Source organism: Mustela erminea, chromosome 13, assembly GCF_009829155.1.
Source record: "Mustela erminea isolate mMusErm1 chromosome 13, mMusErm1.Pri, whole genome shotgun sequence".
Lineage (NCBI taxonomy): Eukaryota > Metazoa > Chordata > Mammalia > Carnivora > Mustelidae > Mustela > Mustela erminea.
Window position 1 is genome coordinate 3,219,159 of NC_045626.1, and position 13,417 is coordinate 3,232,575.

General features: G+C 38.4%; 1 protein-coding gene across 1 annotated transcript; it reads left to right on the forward strand.

Moving 5' to 3' along the window:
• The first annotated feature begins 6,889 nt into the window (after positions 1 to 6,889).
• On the forward strand, positions 6,890 to 7,670 carry LOC116571791 (U6 snRNA-associated Sm-like protein LSm3). The gene is made up of 2 exons (XM_032310140.1): positions 6,890 to 7,059; positions 7,281 to 7,670. The coding sequence occupies exons 1-2, from the start codon at positions 6,909 to 6,911 to the stop codon at positions 7,436 to 7,438; spliced, it is 309 nt and encodes a 102-aa protein (XP_032166031.1). The 5' UTR covers positions 6,890 to 6,908; the 3' UTR covers positions 7,439 to 7,670.
• The last annotated feature ends 5,747 nt before the right edge of the window (positions 7,671 to 13,417 follow it).

The window sequence follows — 13,417 nt, forward strand, 5'->3', positions numbered from 1 at the left end:
TCTGCTGTCACAGAGCACCACGGACTGGGGCTGCGGCCGTAGACACTTCTCCCAGCTCTGGAGGTTGATACTCCGAGATCCAGACACCAGCAAATCCAGTGTCTGCAGAGGGTCTTCCTCTGGGTTCATAGACTTCATAGTCTTCTCACGGTATCCTCCCATGGCTGACGGGGTGAGGAAGCACTCTGGGGTGTCATATAAGGACACTGATTCCATCCACGAGGGTTCCACCCTCATGACCTAATCATTTCCCAAAGGCCCCATCTCCTAATGCCATCACCTTGGAGGTTAGGTTTCAATGAAAGAATGGAGGGGGTGGGGAGAACTGACGGAAACACACAGTCCATCAGAGGAAAGACACTGGGGTTCTGTGCGTCTTCCCAGAGTCACATCCGGCTAACACCTGCAGCCTGTCATTGTAACACCTGTCATTGGCCCTCTTCTGCCACCTCTCTATGGTCCAGTATCAACTCCAGAACACCTGCCCCACCGCTGCTGGAAAGGCACGCATCAACATGGGAATTCGGGAGGTAATAAAATCCTCAGCCTGTGGGGTGGAGGTATCTGCCTTGTGGAAGGGTAACTGAAAAATGCACTGAATTTTGAGAGATAAAATGGTTATGGGTACAGAGAAACCATGAGAACGAATCAAAGGTAAAACACAAGGCCATTCAAAGAGGAGGCCATTAAGCAGGGAGGGAGAGGCAGAGCTTGCTCGGAGGAGACTAGCGAAGGTCAACACCAGAAGCGCTGTCAGCCCCAGAGGACTTTGACTGCCACCGTGCACCCTGGTTCACCTTCATGGCTTCAGTTACCACATACGGCATGCTGCCGTCTCTCAAACCCTCATTCCTGCCCACACTTCTTCCATGGGGTCCAAATGTACTCATGTACTGTTGACATCCATCTCAAGCTCACGAAGGCTAAGGTTGTTGTTTTGGATCTTTACGTTAGTGGAGTCGGCCTTTTAAAGGGCAAGTAGCATCTGAAAAGTAAGTGGGAGTCATTGAGATCTGCGTGAGCTTGACTAGGATCTGAATTTAATACACATTCTTCATCAGCTTCGAAACTGTTGAAATCGGGCCACTACTCGGTGGCAATTTTCCTTCTGCCCCTAACACCCTCAACTTAGCGGAGATATATCAGGATTCCCTCTCCAAAGCTTAACGAAAGTCTTGATTGTTATTAAAAGGAAAACCTTGGTTATAAGAACCACAGTCTGCCTTTTAATCTTATTTTCAAATAATCAGTGACACTGTCGGTTGTGTTTAGAAGCCTCCAAATTCTGAGTCTGGAGCAGTGATCAAGTCATGGGTGTGCACCCTGGTTTGGGGTCCAACTGAGAGTCTCAGAGATTTATTTCAGCATTTATTTTTACCCCTCTGGGCAGTGAGACCTGCTGCTCTAGATTTTAAAATAACAAAGATTGATCTTAAGTTCATTTCCATAAATATGCTGGGCACATAGGAAGCACTGGAACGCAGTCATTCTGGTTGAAATGTGGCAGCTCAGCCCAAGGAGCAGTTCACGCTCACTGTGAGATTTCCCATGAATACTTAAGCTTCAACAAGGGGCAGTTTCTTCAAAAAGGACTTTGGTCAACAGATTTGTACTGAAATAAACTTCACGAGTTGACGTGAGCTTAATTAAAAAGTGATAAATCTCCCTTGCCTCGTCTATCAGCTATTTAAAAAAGAAAGAAACTTCAGGCTCTCGCTATTAAGCCACACTAGTTGGCACTTATAAACACAATTTCCATGATATGTTTTATAACTGAGAAATACAGAGCCCATGCATTTTTCTTTCTAGAAAATGTTAACTAGTTTTTCATATATTGTCTTTCGTCATTTATATTGTTCAATTCTAGGGAACATCCAGCTGATGAGTTAATGGTATATTCGCCTGACTTATGTCGTATGTTCTCTTACCTATAGTCAATAAAGCAACATGACTTAAGAACCCTAAATTCTGAAGTTCTAAGTATACAACAGTGTGTCTGCCTCAATGCAAAAATTAAAATGCTAGTGTCTTTTATGACTCTAGATGGACATCTATAGCCATCTCAAGATTTCAGATTCTCACCTGAAATGTCCTCACATGTGGGGAGAATCTCATGCCTGGCTCTCTCAGTTATGCAAAAGCAAATTCGGGAAGACTTTCTCACCCTGCTGGTGAGAAGATCCCAGAGAGCAGCCTGCATAGTGAGTGGCTTTATCCAGTGGCTAACTTCTCCTTCCTTGGGGAATTGTTTTCACCAAGGTGTTAGGGGTAACTTGGTGGAAAGAATGGTATTTCCATCTGTAAAGACACTGAACTTTGCCATTGCTCTTCGGGTTGGCTTTGATGTTAGAACAGATTAGAGTGAGCTCTTTCTGCTCTTTCTCCACCTCTCTTACAGCTCACTCTGTTGTGGTTTCCAACCCCCTGAAGGGGTAGGTGCCATTCAGGGTGTCTCCTGGACATCTCGCTTTCTAAGTCTCCTCCACAGGATGGAGAAACTTCTCATCCCTTCGTGGAAGGGCTTCTACATCATCCACATACGGCCACTGTATACCTACTTTCCTCTTGAAATTTCAAAAAACTTTTAAAGAGAAGAAGATGAAAACAAACAAACAAAAAATTATCCTTCTCAAAAGTGGTTGCTCTTGGAATTGAAAGCCAAGGAGTTCAAGACCTCATTTAGAACCAAAAGCCAGGAAACTGAGTTTAGTTTTATTGGATCTTTTTGTGCTCTCCCTTCAAAGAGAATATGTCTTAGTCTCATGAGAAGATAGAACTCAGTTTTAACAGAGGAAAGGATCACAGTAAAAGGGATGATTTTTTTTTTATTAAAAATAATGATAATAGGAAATCTTACCAAAATGTATATCCTTACAGTATTATAAGTAAACTTACATTGAAGAGAGTGAGAAAATGTTGATGAACATTTTAGATTCAGACAACCCTGAATAACCAAGAAAAACACAAATACACTCACGTAAAATCGAGAATCTACTCAGCCATATTCATCCCTCTTTATTGTAACTGAAACTTATTTGTTTTATAAATTTGGAAAAGTTCTATTATTCTTAGTTTATTTTGACATTCCAGAGGAAAAACAAAAAAGATCATGTGATGTCCGTTCCTAATTTCTCCGAGTTCTTTTCCTCCTAGTGTGCTATCTAGAGTTATTTATATTTACCACGTATCTGAAAACTCACAATCAAGATACATAGTCTAACAAAGCATATTTTCTCATTTTTCAATTTACTTCTATGAAAAGTCTAATAGGGAAAGCTATAAAAGTTTAGTTGCTTTTAATTTTGAGCAGACAAGTTATACTCATTGAGATCTAATTTAACAATAAATAAAATTGTGTGATATATGTTTGGTTTCCCTATGGTAGTATTACTTCATGTTTCAGAACACAAATCTCCCTTGGCGTCATTCCTTTCTTTCCTGCCAGATCAACACTAAATAAGCATTATGATGTATACTCCGTAAAACACGTTTTAATCCCTCTTGTATCTCAACTGAATTTTTTAAAAAACATGAAAGAAGAACATAAAGCCTTTATGTCAGATAGTAGGTAATGGAGTTTCTTAAGATAACATACTTTATGGCTTCTCTATCCTTACAAGAAAGAAAATATTGACCTATTTTATCTTCCTGCGTAATGGGTGGGGCTGAGTGAAAGGCAGTTTCAGTCTCCCTAGGTGTGCCGATGGAAAGTGAAAAATCATTTTTCCTAGTCAAAGAATGAGTTCCTAGAATGCTAGGAAGGTATTAGGATACCGTGATGTTTGGACACACAGAGTCAACCATTAAGCTGTTGCGCAGAGAAGTGACCTGAAAAAAGAACCTGAGAAAGGAAGTTTAGTAGAACTGGATAAGTATGTTTCATTCCTTCCTTCTTTGACATAATAAAAATCTTCTTTTTAAAAAAATATTTTATTTATTTATTTGACAGGGAGAGACACAGCTAGAGAGCGAACACAAGCAGAGGGACTGGGAGAGGAGAAGCAGGAGCAGGAAGCCTGATGCAAGCCTCAGTCCTATGCCCCTATGATCATCAACTGAGCCGAAGGCAGACACTTAATGACGGAGCCACCCAGGGGCCCGTAAAACTCTTCTTTAAATCCGATTTTGACAGAGGGAACTCTGGCAAGGGCAGTGTGAAGAGGCTGGCAAATCATCTCCACATGAATAAGTACGAACACATATAAGACAATTATTTGGGGTTCTGGAGATCAACCAAATTTAAATAATAAATTGAGAAGTATTTAATTATGAAAAACTACCAACGTTGGATAGAAATTGTGGGACTATCTGGACCTCTCATCGGAGACGGTTTTCATTCCCCACACCCACTCAGCTCACAGTATAGTAGTTTTATCAGCGTAGGGAGAACTTTTAAAAGCAGCAGCCTTCCCTGGGGAAGAGGGCAGCGGACTCGGAAAACAGGCTCAGCGTTTAAGGTGGCATTGTCAGTAATTGCAACAAACTTTCTTAAACACGAATGGAGGGAGCACACAGCTTTTCTGCCTCCAGTTTTCAGTCCCAATAAGGGAAAAGATCAAATCAGCAGAAAGTTAGTGGGTTCCTAGACATGAGGAGTCCACAAAGGAAAAGAGAGGAGCCCTGCACATCTCTGGTTAACGATAAACTATGAGGACTAAACCGTGAGGAGCCCTTGCGAGGGCTGAGAAGAATGTAAACGCTGAGAAATACTGGAGAAGTGGCTGAAGTCTGAGGATGCCGCCCAAATCACACACAGACCCAGTGGCAAGAGTGACAGCCGCACAAATACAAGGTACTGGAGCAAAACTTCCGCCCAGACCATTGGCTGATCGCTAAACTGTGCAGATACAAGAGTATGCCCATAAGATCAGACTGAAAAATGACTAGAATAAATAAAGACTCAATATAAAATCAGTGGCCACACACCACAGGGAAGAGAGTTTAAGATCACACAAATTATCAAAAAGGGGAAAAAAAGAAGCTCAGGGGGGAAAAATGCACACAGAATCCAGAGTAGCTAGAATCTGCTTTCTAAAGTGTTTGCTGTTTGAGAAAACGAAAAAAGAGCTGCTAAGAAACAAGCAAGCTGGACCCATACTCAGGGTAAAAAACAAACCAATAGGAACTGATTTGAGTGGGTCCAGATGTTGAATTTGGCAGACAAATACTTCAAAGTAGGTATTATAAGCACATCCAAAGAGTTAAAGAAAACTATCTTTAAAAAATTAAAGGAAAATAAAACGATAAAGACTAAACAAATAGAAACTCTCAGCAGAGAAGCACATACTTTTTTAAAGAACCAAATGAGTGGCTGGGTGGTTCATTTAGTTAAGCAACTGACTTGATTCCAGCTCAGGGCATGATCACAGGGACATGAGACTGAGCCCCATATCAGGCTCCATGCTGAGCATAGAACCTGCTTCAAGTTTGCTCTCTCTCCCTCTCCCCTGTCCACTCCCTGCTTGTCCACACACTCTCTTCCTTAAAAAAAAAGAATAAAATAAAGAAGGAAATATGGGGCACCTGGGTGATTCAGTCAGTGAAGCCTCCAACTCTTGATTTCAATTCATCTCGTGATCTCAGGATCATGATATCAAACCCCATGCTGGCCCCTGTGCTCAGCACAGAGTCTGCTTAACCCTCTCCCTCTCTCTCTGTCCCTCCCCGCCCTCGTGCTCTCTCTTTCTCTCTTTAAAATAAATAAATAAATAAAATCGAAAAAATAAAGAACCAAATGAAAATTCTATAGTCAAAATGCACAATAACTAAAAGGGAAAATTCAACAACAGAGTTGAGCAGGTAGAAGAAGGACACAATGAACAATTAGGTGAACAAACAGAAATGATAGAATTCAAGGAACTGAAAGAACTAAGGTTTAAGAAGCATGAACAGAGCCGCAGCAACTTCAGAACATCCTCAATTATACTTGTACTTGTGCTGGGAGTTCTACACGAAGAGTGAGAAAGGAGCAGAAAAGGTGTTTGAAGAAATAATGGCAGGAGGCAAAATAGAGACATTCTCAGATAAACAAAAACTGAGAGCATTTATTGCTAGCAGGCATGCCCTTGAAAAATACTACAGGAGTCATTCAGACTGTAAGGATACGGCACAAGATAGTAACATCAGTCCTAGGGAAAAATGAGGTACACAAGAAATAATAAAAACGAGAGTAAATATAAAAGATGGTATAAATGCATTTTTTTCTTGTCAAAACTTTATTTAAAAAACATAAGATTGCATAAGGCAAAACCATAACACCACCCTGTTGGGTTTATGACATATACAGATGTAAAGTATGTGAAAATAATACTACAAAGCGGGAGGATAAAATGGAGCTATACTGGAGTACAGTGCCTATATTTTATCAGAATTAAGGCAGTGATAACTTTAAATAGATTGTGATAAAGTAAGCTGCATAAGAAAATTTCTACAGCAACCACTAAGAAAGCAAGGCATAAACAACCAATAAATAAGTAAACACTTTGGAAATTAACAAAGAGATTAAGTTGATACAATTTAAAAAATGTATTTGACACAAAATAAGGTAGTGAAGAAGGTACAAAGGAACAAAAAGACATAAGACATAGGAAACAGCAAAATGACTGCTGTGCATTTAATCTTATCAAAAGTTGGATTAAATACAACTAGACTAAGCACATCACTAAAAATGCATAACCCCACTCTTTTTTTTTAATTTTTTATTTTTTATAAACATATATTTTTATCCCCAGGGGTACAGGTCTGTGAATCACCAGGTTTACACACTTCACAGCACTCACCAAAGCACATACCCTCCCCAATGTCCATAATCCCACCCCCTTCTCCCAACCCCCCTCCCCCCAGCAAACCTCAGTTTGTTTTGTGAGATTAAGAGTCACTTATGGGGGAAAGGGCGCAGGGTTTGAAACATGGCGGACGACGTGGACCAGCAACAAACCACCAACACCGTAGAAGAGCCCCTGGATCTCATCAGGCTCAGCCTGGATGAGCGAATTTATGTGAAAATGAGAAATGACAGAGAGCTTCGAGGCAGATTACATGCTTATGATCAGCATTTAAATATGATATTGGGGGCGCCTGGGTGGCTCAGTGGGTTAAGCCGCTGCCTTCGGCTCAGGTCATGATCTCAGGGTCCTGGGATCGAGTCCCGCATTGGGCTCTCTGCTCAGCAGGGAGCCTGCTTCCTCCTCTCTCTCTCTCTGCCTGCCTCTCTGCCTACTTGTGATGTCTCTCTGTCAAATAAATAAATAAAATCTTTAAAAAAATAAATAAATAAATAAATATGATATTGGGAGATGTGGAAGAAACTGTGACTACTATAGAAATTGATGAGGAAACATACGAAGAGATATATAAATCAACAAAACGGAATATTCCGATGCTTTTTGTCCGGGGAGATGGTGTTGTACTAGTTGCCCCTCCATTAAGAGTTGGCTGAAACAAAGAATTTATCGTGTCTGGAATATAGGAGTTTTTGTATGATTGCCTCTTTAAATGTAGAAGACATTCAAAAGAGAAACCTGCGTAAATTTTGATACTAAGAAGTGACCAAGGATTCTTCCACTCCTGAAATGAGTTGATTTACAGATAACTCAAAAATTCTGCACGCTAATGGGCATTTTAATTTTTTTTCCAGTGCTTTCAATAAATGTGATCGCCAAGATGCAGAACTCTTTTCAGGAATTAATTTGTTCTGTTGTTTTCTCAGACAATTTCTGGGTTTGCTTTTCTTTTAAATTAAACTTGTTGTTTCCTTTTTTGATACAAAAAAAAAAAAAAAGGAGTCACTTATGGTTTGTCTCCCTCCCAATTCTTGTTTCATTGATTCTTCTTCTACCCACTTAAGCCCCCATGTTGCATCACCACTTGCCATTTGCGACAACATGGATGGAACTAGAGCGTATCATGCTTAGCGAAACACATAACCCCACTCTTAATAATGGATAGACCACCCGGAGAACCAATAAGGAATCAATGGATCTGAACAACACTGTAGATCAAATGGATCTAACAAGCATATACAGAACATTCTATCCAACAACAGTAGAATACACATTCTTCTCAAGTGCAAATCGAACATTTTTTAGGATAGACCATATTCTAGGCCCCCGAATTCAAGAGGATTGAAATCATAACTAGTATCTTCTCTGACCACAGTGGCATGAATCTCGAGATCAATAACAAAAGAAAAACTGGAAAATTCATGAAAACCCGAGGACTAAACAACATTCCCCTGAACAACAAATGGATCAAAAAATTAGGGGCAGCTGGGTGGCTCAGTGATTTAAGCTTCTGCCTTCAGCATGGGTCATGGTCTCAGGGTCCTGGGATGGAGCCCCGCACTGGGCTTTCTGCTCAGTGGGAAGCCTGCTTCCCCCACTCTCTTTTTGCCTGCCTCTCTGCCTACTTGTGATCTGACTGTCAAATAAATAAATGAAATCTTTTTAAAAATTAATTAGACAAACCATGAGAAACTGTGGACTCTGAGAAATAAACTGAGGGTTTTGGAGTGGGGGGTGGGGGTTGAGTGAGCCTGCTGGTGGGTATTATGGAAGGTATGTATTGCATGGAGCACTAAGTGTGGTGCATAAACAATGAATTCTGGAACGCTGAAAAGAAATAAAAATAAAAATAAAAAAATAAAAAATAAATTAATTAAAGGGGAAATTTAAAAATTTCTTGAGATAAATGAAAATGGAAACAAAACATACCAGAAATCATAGGCTATTGCAAATGTAGTTCTTAGAGGGATGTTTGTAGCAATTAACACTTACATTAAGTTGCATGAAAGACGCTAAAGAAACAATCTAACTCTACACCACAAGAAACTAGAAAAAGTAGGAAGAGAATAATAAAGATTAAGTAGTATAAATGAAATAGAGAACATAAAAAAATATTAAAAAGATTGACCAAACTAAGATTTAGTTCTTTGAAAAGATAAACACAATTGACCATCCAGTATCTAGTCTAAACAAGGGGAAAAAAAGAAAGAGAGAAAAAAAAAACCCAAATCAATAAAACTATAAATGAAAAAGGAGACATTACAACTGATAGCACAGAAATACAAAGGATCATAAGAGATACTATGAAGAACCATAGACTAACAAACTGGAAAACACAGAAAATGCGGGGAAATTCTAACATATAACATGTAAAGACTAAACTGGGAAGAAAATAAAAAAAAAAAAAACACCCTGAATAGACAAATGAGTCTATTGAATAAATAATCAAAAATCTCCCAATGAAGAAAAACCCAGGACAAGATGGCTTTACTGGTGAATTTCACCAAACATTTAAAGAAGAGTGAACACCCATCTTTCTCCAACTCTTCCAAAAACTCCAAGAGAAGGCAGCACTTCCAAACTAATCTGGTAAGGCCAGCATTATTCTGATACCAAAGCCAGATAAAGACACTACTAGAAAGAAAAACTGCAGGCCAATATTCCTGATGGACACAGATACAAAACTTCTCAATAAAATACTAGTACACAGAATTCAACAGCACATTCAAGTGTTATTCAGCATGATTAAGTGGAATTAATCCCAGGATGTTCAACATATGCAAATCAATCAATATATGTTACAGTGATAGAATGAAAGAAAAGAATCAAATGATTTCATTGAGACAGAAAAGGCATTTGGTAAAATTCAACATCTAATCATGATAAAAAAAGACTTAATAAATTAGACATAGGAGGAATACACATAAACATAATAAAAGCCATATATGACAAGCCCATAGCTAACATCATATTTATTGGTGACAGGATGAAAGCTTTTCCTTGGAGACCAGGATTAAGAAAAGGGTGTCCACTCTCACCACTCCCATAGTAATAGAAGCCCTAGCTAGAACACTCTAGCAAGAAGAAGAAATAAAATGCATTAGAAATGGAAATAATGAGTTAAATTATTCTATGTCTGCAAATGATATTTTATATAGAGAGAAAATTCCAAAGTCTCCACCGAAAAACCCACTAAAACTAATCAACAAATTCAATAAAGTTGCAGGATACAAAATTAACATACAAAAATTAGTAGCATTTCTATACACTAATAGTGACCTTTCTGAAAAATAATGAAATGGACCCCATTTACAATAGTATCAAAACCACTAAAATACTTAGGAATAAATTTAACCAAGGGCATGATAGACCTCTGCTCTGAAAACTATAAGACATTGATGCAAGAAATTGAAGAAATTTCTTCAATTTGGAAGATGGAAATAAATGGAAAAATTATCTGATGTTCATGGATTGGAAGAATTAATATTATTAAGATGTCCATAGTACCAAAGGCCATTCATAGATTCAACATAATCTCTATCATGATTTTAATGGCTTTCTTTTACAGAAATAGAAAAACAGCCTAGAAATTTTTATGGAGTCAAAAAGACCCCAAAAAACCAAAGAAATACTGAAAAGGAAGGATGGATCAAGAGGCTTCCCTTTCTGATGTCAAGCTAATCTATAAACTACAGTAATTAAAACAGTGTGGTCCTGGCATTAAACCGGACAAATGGATCAACAGATCTGAATTCAGAGCAGAGACATAAACCCAGACAAAAAACTATCATCAACTCATAGTTGACAAGGGAGCCAAGAATAGTCAATGGAAAAAAGACAGTCTCTTCAATAAATGTGCTGAGATAATTGAATATTCATATGTAAAAGAATGAAACTGGACCATTATCTTACACCACTCACAAAAATTAGTTCAAAGTGGATTAAAGACTTAAATGTAAGACTTGAAACCATGAAACTCCTAGAGGAAAACAGAAGAAAATCTCCTTGGCATGGGTCTACGTAATGATTTTTTCAAAATCACACCTAAAGCATGAGCAACAAAATAAGTAAGTAAGAGTATATGATCTTAATGATAAACTATGAGGAATAAACCATGAGGAGCCCTTGCGAGGGCTGAGAAGAATGTAAACGCTGAGAAATACTGGAGAAGTGGCTGAAGTCTGAGGATGCCGCCCAAATCACACACAGACCCAGAAACTAAAAAGCTTCGGAACAGCAAAAGAAACCATCAACAAATGAAAAGACAACCTGTGAAATGGGAAAAAAATGTGCAAACCATATATCTGATAAGCACTTAATATACAAAATATATAAAGAACTCATACAACTCAATAGCATAACAAAATTAAACAAATGGGAGAAATACCTGAATAGACATTTCTAGAAAATATTTTTCTAGACATCTCTAAAAAATATTCTAGAAATAGCCATTTCCATAAAACATTTCTAGGAAGAAAATATATGAATGGCCAACGGGTACAGGGAAAGATGTTCAACATTACTAGTCATTAGGAAAATACAAACAAGTCACACTGAGTTGTCACCTCACACACGTAAGAATGGCTGAAATTAACAACACAGGAAAAAACAGATGTTGACGAGGATAAGGAGAACAGGGAGTCCTTTAGCACGGTTGGTGGGAATGCAAACTGGTGCAGCCACTATGGAAAATGGTAGAGATGCCTCAAAATAAATAAATAAATAAATAAAGGAACTTCCCTAGGATCCAGCAATTCCAAGTCTGGGGATATATCAAAAGGTAGTGAAAACAGTAACTTGAAAAGACATCTGCACCCTCATGTTCAAAGAAGAATTATTTACAATAGCCAAGACACGGAAACAACCTGAGAGTCCATGGATAGATGAACGGATAAAGAAGTTGTGGTACACATATACAATTGAATCTTATTCAGTCAGAAAATATTTGATGAGGAAATCCTACTATTTGTGGCAACAGGTCTGGACCTCGAAGGCATTATGCTAAGTGAAACCAGTCAGCCAGAGAAAGACAATTACTGTATGATGTCACTTATGCATGGAATCCAGTTTTTTAGAAATCAGAAAAATAGGTCAGGTTTGTGGTTACAAGAGGCAACTTATGAGTTGGGGGGGAGAATGAAAGGAAGACATCAACAAATACAAAATTACAGTTATTAGAAAAATAAGTCCTAGACATGTGCTGTAGAACATGACTATAGGAACCCTGATGCACTATGTACAGGAATGTTCTTCAAAGAGTAGATCCAAAGAGCTCTAATCACAGGGAGAATTTTTTTTCTTTTTTCTTTATTGTATATATATGAGATATGTCCATTATCTCTCAATAAAACTAAGGGGAAAAGGTTGAGATTGTCAGACCAATCTTCCAACTTGATCTATTTAAATCCAATCTTGACTTCTTTTTAAAATAAAAATGAGAACAGACAGTGGTGTGCATTCGTAACTGGTCAGACCACGAGGACATGGTTCTAAAGGGTAGAAGTCTACCTAAGTCTGTGAAACACTTCTAAGCTGACAACCCTGTACACCAAAGGGAAAAATACTGCCTGGGTGGAGACTCATGGGGTTATACAATCCCATCTTCGTAAGGGCCAATTTTCATGGCCATTCTCACTTCGTCTCTTTACACAGAAGTCAGAGAGTTCAAGTTCTTAGAACTGCCAAACGTCACCGATTTGTCTGACAGGGAGTCAGAAGACAAACTTGCAACTTCAATTTTTGATACACTTTTTAAGATACTTGCAGATACTCCTTTTGTCTAAAATTAAACAGCATATAGTTTTCCACTTTCAGGAGGGTTACATAAATGAGCTAAAAATGGCTGACCAAATTGCTGATGATCTTACATATGTGTAGACCAGTCAGCTCAGGTACTAAATGTAGCTTGTGTACAATTTCTATAAGCAAAAGCCAATGCAATGAACATCTAACACAACTATTTCAACCACTTCTTGGTGCTCCCCCAAATTAGGGTGTAGATGAAGCAAGTTTGGCAACTATTAACAACTTCAAGTTTCCAAGTGTTTTCCTTTCCCATTTTGAGCATATCCAACTGATTCTTTTAATGGTAGTTCTCTTTAGTTATGACTCAAAAGGATGGCATACAAATTTTATCATTTTAAGTCCATTTCGCACAAGAGCAAAGTAAGGCAGGAAGTAATGTGAATGACTTGTCACCATCCAGACCTGTGAGCACTGATGAAGTTGAACCGAATTAAAAGCTTCTCATCCATGCATTCTGAGTATAACCTCCTAAGTGTGACAAAATCGGGTATGCTCATCCTTCAATCATCTTTGGAGGAACCAACCAGAACGGAGTCACGTGTAACAGAATTGTGTGCTAAAGCCAGAAGAAGGTAATGATGGAACTTGATTGCTTCAGCCAGTGACTTTGATTATAATCTGGAATGACTCATAAAATAGTTAAATGCACTTACTTGCTTTGACTGCATTTTTTTAATGGAATGAGATAGGACAGACCAGGATAAGGTACCAATAGAAGAATGGAATGGAATAGAGTAGAATAGAATAGAATAGAATAGGTCAGAGCATGTCCTGTTAGGTAATTCTTTTTGGATTTCTTATATATGTGTTTTGGGTGAAACTCACAGCAT

Coding starts and splice junctions, on each gene's coding strand:
- LOC116571791 (XM_032310140.1), top strand. CDS start 6,909: ATGGCGGACGACGTGGACCAGCAACAAACCACCAACACCGTAGAAGAG. Junction 7,060..7,280: donor TGCTTATGATCAGCATTTAA/ATATGATATTGG, acceptor ATAAATAAATAA/ATATGATATTGGGAGATGTG.